The sequence below is a fragment of the Dacryopinax primogenitus genome (genome assembly GCF_000292625.1).
Source record: "Dacryopinax primogenitus strain DJM-731 SS1 chromosome Unknown DACRYscaffold_14, whole genome shotgun sequence".
Lineage (NCBI taxonomy): Eukaryota > Fungi > Basidiomycota > Dacrymycetes > Dacrymycetales > Dacrymycetaceae > Dacryopinax > Dacryopinax primogenitus.
In genome coordinates this window covers 130,797-136,079 of record NW_024467211.1, presented here as the reverse complement: position 1 = coordinate 136,079, position 5,283 = coordinate 130,797, and the positions used below count along the sequence as shown (strand labels likewise).

General features: G+C 52.5%; 4 protein-coding genes across 4 annotated transcripts; 1 reads left to right on the top strand and 3 right to left on the bottom strand.

Moving 5' to 3' along the window:
• Nucleotides 1–34: 34 nt before the first annotated feature.
• On the bottom strand, nt 35–284 carry DACRYDRAFT_109256 (uncharacterized protein; the record flags this gene model as incomplete). Its single annotated transcript, XM_040768851.1, has 2 exons — nt 35–173; nt 219–284. Coding segments are annotated over 2 exons (205 nt in total), but the record flags the coding sequence as incomplete, so codon positions are not given.
• A 1,068-nt stretch (nt 285–1,352) lies between these two features.
• On the bottom strand, nt 1,353–2,075 carry DACRYDRAFT_109255 (uncharacterized protein; the record flags this gene model as incomplete). Its single annotated transcript, XM_040768850.1, has 1 exon — nt 1,353–2,075. The coding sequence occupies one exon, from the start codon at nt 2,073–2,075 to the stop codon at nt 1,353–1,355; it is 723 nt and encodes a 240-aa protein (XP_040626729.1).
• A 1,045-nt stretch (nt 2,076–3,120) lies between these two features.
• DACRYDRAFT_68714 (Metallo-dependent phosphatase) lies at nt 3,121–4,186 on the top strand (the record flags this gene model as incomplete). The annotated part of the gene is made up of 2 exons (XM_040775882.1): nt 3,121–3,287; nt 3,338–4,186. Coding segments are annotated over exons 1-2 (960 nt in total), but the record flags the coding sequence as incomplete, so codon positions are not given.
• Nucleotides 4,187–4,531: 345 nt separating this feature from the next.
• On the bottom strand, nt 4,532–5,236 carry DACRYDRAFT_95710 (uncharacterized protein). The gene is made up of 2 exons (XM_040777312.1): nt 5,132–5,236; nt 4,532–5,071 (listed from the first exon to the last, which is right to left on the bottom strand). Exons 1-2 carry the CDS (start codon nt 5,205–5,207, stop codon nt 4,623–4,625), a joined length of 525 nt encoding a protein of 174 aa, XP_040626727.1. The 5' UTR covers nt 5,208–5,236; the 3' UTR covers nt 4,532–4,622.
• Nucleotides 5,237–5,283: the final 47 nt, after the last annotated feature.

The following is a 5,283-nucleotide window of genomic DNA, read 5'->3' as shown; positions in this document are numbered from 1 at the left end:
AAATGTGATGGCAGCCTGGGCTGGGAAGTGTTACCAAGGATGATACGCTCGATCCCGCGAGCTTGGTCAGCTTCGGGATCGGAGTGGATGAAGTCGCCCAGAGAAGGACCGGAGGCGAGCCGCTCGGCGAAGGAGGGGTTGGTGGGCGTGGTGGGCGTGGCGAGGTGTCGTGCCTGGGGTGTGTAAGCATGAGTGGGGGGGATTGGGATTGGGCATACCTGGATTGCAGGAACGACAAACCGTGGTAGCGTAGTCCTCGACAGCTTCATCGCAGACACGGACATTTTCAGCTCAAGCAACCGTTCAAATGGGAGGGGAGGAAAGGGGAGGTGGAGAAGAGAGACCAAAGAGTAAACCTCTGAGCCCTTGACGAATTGTCTCCCAGGTCTGCTGACTAAGCTTTCTTGCCTCCATCAGTTCCCTGTCGATCGGCGATTAGAGATCGCTGGCTTGCCATTCGCCAACCTCAGGCGCCTCCTAGTTCATGCAACATACCGCACGAAAATCATCTCAACATCAATCATAGTTAACTCTAATCCATAGATATGCTTTCCTACACCGGAAACGATCATACATATACCCCCTTCATAAGTTAGACCTGTACGTGTGTGTATGCATTGATCATGAGTTACATATATGGGATCCATGCACGATGATAATTTGTTTGGATTCGAGTGATCGGATTTTGTCGTGTCTTAAGGGCCATAGCATCGGTTTTTTCATAAGGAAGGATGGGCTCGCGTGTTTGGGATGTCACGACGCGGTGCTACTTCCACCCGTTTTGCCAGGTGAAGTACGCTGCGGTTCCATCTTGCCCGTTTCTTATGTAGCGTGCAACGTCGAGATACTCGTTCACTTCTTTGCTCTGTTGTCCGACATATCGTGCACGCGGCCACACCACTCCCATGAATCTCGCCATCGCGTCCACAGGAACAAAGAGATTGTTGACGGACAATACCTCTAATGCCATAGCTGCTGGAGGAAGCCAACGATAGATTGTTGACGAACAATACCTCTAATGCCATAGCTGCTGGAGGAAGCCAGCGATCGGAAGCCTCGACCCAGTTTTCGCATTCCAACCACTCAAGATGAAGATGTTGAAGAAAGGGACAACAGAGAGCTACGGTACGTAGACTACCAAGCATGTGGCTAGAATGACAATTGAGTTCGAGATGACGGAGCTGTGGCCAATCTTGAACTAGCCATGTAAGATCGCCCGGCTCCATCTTTGCAGAGTTGAAGTCCTTTACCAAAGTGAGACAAAACCGGTGCAATGCAAGCTTGCGAACAAGGGAAAACGATTTCCATGACCGGAATATCGGCTTTTCGAACGTTAGAGAGAGTATTCGCAGTTATTCTCCACCAGGTTTTGCTAGGGTCGTGAGCTGGCCTAGTAAATCCTGTACTTGCTCAATATTTGACCAGATGCATTTGATTTCGAAAGAGGTGAGCGAGGGGGTGCAGGATTTCAGGAATGATGTGGCAAATTCGACGGTGGTGTCCATCGATAGAACACGAAGACGACTGAAATCCCCAGGATGAAGCACCGTAGGGGTGGCTTTGGCAAGCAACCAGCGTACATCGTGTTTGCGCTGCACCTCTTCTTTATTAGGTTGTGAAAGCGTGCCTTCTCCAATCTCGAGGTCGAGTATTTCCAGTGTCTTGAATGCGTCGAAGAGAGCAGCATCGCGTCCAACTCTCGGAAGATGGACAGTATGCAAGCTAGGCAGCCGCTTCAAGCAACTGGCCATGGCAGCAGCGCAGTGTTCTTGGAAGGGAAGGCGCAAATCGGTAAGATTTGGACAGCTGTTGGGTAACTGTTCGATGAGGGACACAATAATGGCATGATTCTCTCCATCGCTCTCTTCACCGAGTGTGCCATGAATTGTAAGGCTTTTGAGTGAGGGGAATAGGAGTACTTCGAGTATCTCTGCATTTCCTGCTCCCAGGAAGGCGACCTCGATTCTTGCAAGATTGGGAAGGAATTCAGAACGAGATACCCGGTTGCATATCTTCAGCAGCCAGTAAGGTATCAAGGCGGCTTCCAGAGTGTGTACCAGGTCGTGTCGATCCATTGGGGTTTCTGAGGGAAAGGCATGTTCCCGAGAGAGTTTGATTGACTTGACGAACTTGTTATAGACGATAAAACGCGAAAAGTCGGCGGGAAGCTGGTTACGCCGCAGCCTCCACTGGTTGGTGAGAAGAGATATATAAGTCCAAGGAAATACGTCAGAAGGCAGCAGAGGATGGAGTGGTTCCAGCGAAGAGATATGTAACCATACTCTGGACATGCAGGGTTCAAAGAAACGGCGTTCCACAAGCGCAAGACGTACGAGAGTTTTCGAATCCAGATGATCGAGAATCACGTTGAGTGTGTCGAGGCAGTACAATACTCTCTTCGGGCTGGTTTGGGAGGCGGGAAGCACGTCCTGCACGGGTGAACAGCCAGCCTTGTAGACAAGGACGATACACGAGCGTTAATCACTTGTACTACAAAACGATGCATAAAAGTGTATACCTTCAGTATGCTGGCTGACATGGAACTAGGCGGCGGCGTGACCATGTACCTGGGTGTGGCCGTATAGTAATCGAAAAGAGATATGTGTGTCTCGAGCTTTTGTGATGCAGGCAGAGATGGTCACGCGTCAACGCCGCGTGCTGCAGCCTCAACACGTGACAATCGTTCATCCCCACCATCATGTAAATATTGCTCTTACAAGTGTCCAAGTCCTATTAGGAAGAGCTGCCCGCTCACATATAGTGCCTGTGCACGGGATAAGCCTTGGGTTATATTCATTTCCGGTGTTCGGTGATTAGATATCCTTGTAGCGTGATTTGCTGGGAGGGAACGGCGTGTTCTCTCAGGCGCCCATGACGCGGCGAGTCAAAAATCGAAATAGGCGCTCAAGTTAGTGTGGAAATGCGTTCAATCAGTGCGACTCATCATTATTCTTTCTCGATAGCACTGCACTAAGTTCATTCCTCTGCATACAAATACTTCACTCCATCTCAAACGTTAACTCCGAGTACTATTATCCTCGAACACAGTACTGGATGGCCCACGACCCTCCGCCATTCGTCGTCCATCGTTCCCCACCTCCTCCTCAGCCAGAGGGTTCGACTCGCTTTGTCCTCATCTCTGACACGCATGGTCATCCACCTCCTCCTGAGTTCATGCCACCGGGGGATGTACTGTTGCACGCTGGGGATCTGAGTAGGTGGGGCAAGGAACGGGTGCTAGAAGAAGCAGTAGAGTGGCTCGTCCAGCTCCAGTATCCTGTCAAGCTGTGCGTTTTCCCTCAATATTCCTATAGTATCGAATGCTGATTGTATGCAGGGTCATAGCAGGAAACCATGATTCTCTATTAGACGATTCGCTCCCTCCGTCACATCAGCCCTCCTCCCCATCTGCCGTCACCCACTTCCGACAACTTCTTACCTCCCCGCGAGCCCGAAAGGCAAATATCCACTACCTGCAGTACTCATCCTATACCTTTTCCCGCCCAGGGGGAAGGAAGTGGACCGTCTGGGGCTCGCCTGGTTCCCCAGCTTTCGGCACACCGGCATTCCAGTACGCACCCTGGGAAGCGGCAGCGCTCTATGCTCGCATGCCCGAGGAAGTGGACATCCTCTTGACTCACACTCCCCCGTTAGGGGAAGGCACGCTAGACCTGACGAGCAAGGGTGTGCATGCTGGATGCCCGGAGCTGGCTAGACGTGTGAAGGGTATGGCGAGGGGACCGTGGATGCACGTCTTTGGGCATATACACGAGGGCTGGGGTTGGGATGTATGCTCCCCAGAAACGGTCAGGCAGGAAAGGGAGGAAGTGGAGAAGGAGCGAGAGATGGGGAGTGGGATGGGAAAAGGAAAGAAAGGGAGGAGAGGGAAATGGCATAAGAAGAGCCCCTCTGTTGAGCTGGAGGCCTCGTTAGCTGATCTCAGCATCTCGACATCAACCTGGCGAGCAGGGCATTCCCGCTCTCCTTCCGCACCGGCTTCGCTCCTTCCACCTCTTCCTGTCGCAGCAACCACAGCGCCTAGTGAGGAAGTAAAAGACCGCTGGGGCCTGTCGGTCAACGCTGCCCTCGGTCGAATGCATTCGGATGGTCACACGAAGAAAGGGCCCCGAGCACCTATCGTGGTTGACTTCTGGGAGGAGGCGATGGATCTGGAACGAGCTCCTTCCAGGAAGGGGGAGACGAAAGAGGAAGGGACGGAGGTGCAGCCCGGGCTTGAGCGGGAAGAGGCGGCTCCTGCGCCGGAGAGGGAGAGGGGGGACGGAGGGTGGAGAAGGCCCAGGCCGGGAAAACGCGCCTTAAACCCCGGCTGGGGGCGGACTTCAACGCACGGACAGGCGATTGAGGCTTCGTGATATCCTCGCATGACAAGTATATGACCATAGAGTGTAGATATCCATCGAGTAGAATACCGTGTCGCTAATGTCAGACTTTGTATATGCATGTGCCGTCGGATTGTGTACGGAGTAGATCATAGCTTGCTTATTTCACAATTCCCACGTCTGCACATGCAGGTATTCATATGATAGAAGGCTTGTAAAATATGTTTGTTACGCATGTATAGACTTCTGGCTTGAGTTACGAGATACAGTCCTTTCGGCGCATTACAAGCCTACCACAGTCACCGGTTCGTTGAGCGACACCTCAAACCCATAAGCCGCGCTGTGGAAAACAGGGAACCCTCCCATCCCGCAGTCGCCCCACCACTCAAAGTCCGCCGGGTACGTCAACTGATCAATCTGCGTAATAGGGGTGTATGCACACGCCTCAGGCACAGGGATATCACCGAACTCCCAAACTGTAGTCAACGGTTGGTCGATCACATGCCCCCCATAAGACGTCGGGACCGCCCAAAGCGTCCAGCCGGTGCTCGCACCCGTGTAGTTGAAGAACATGTCGACGGACGTGTAGGACTCGACCCCGCCGATGAGGGCGCCGCCGGAAGTGCTAGAATAGATGTTCGGGCCGGGAGCTAGGCTGAGCGAAATGTAGTAGCTTGAGCTGGTGGCATTCCAGTTGAGATCAATGCTGCCACGAGTAGGCTCGGGAGGGACTACGCAACATGCAGTGTCAGCAAACTGTGATGCTTTGAGTCAAATATAAGGGTACGCACTGTCGATGGCAGCACAGCTGCTAGCCCAAGCAAGCATCATCGCGGAGACAATCCAGGTCATTATGTTCGAAAGCATTCTTCCAATTGTAAGATGGATATTCAATCGAGAGTGGTAGGTCGATGAGTTTCGTTGCAGTCATCCAGCCTGCTAT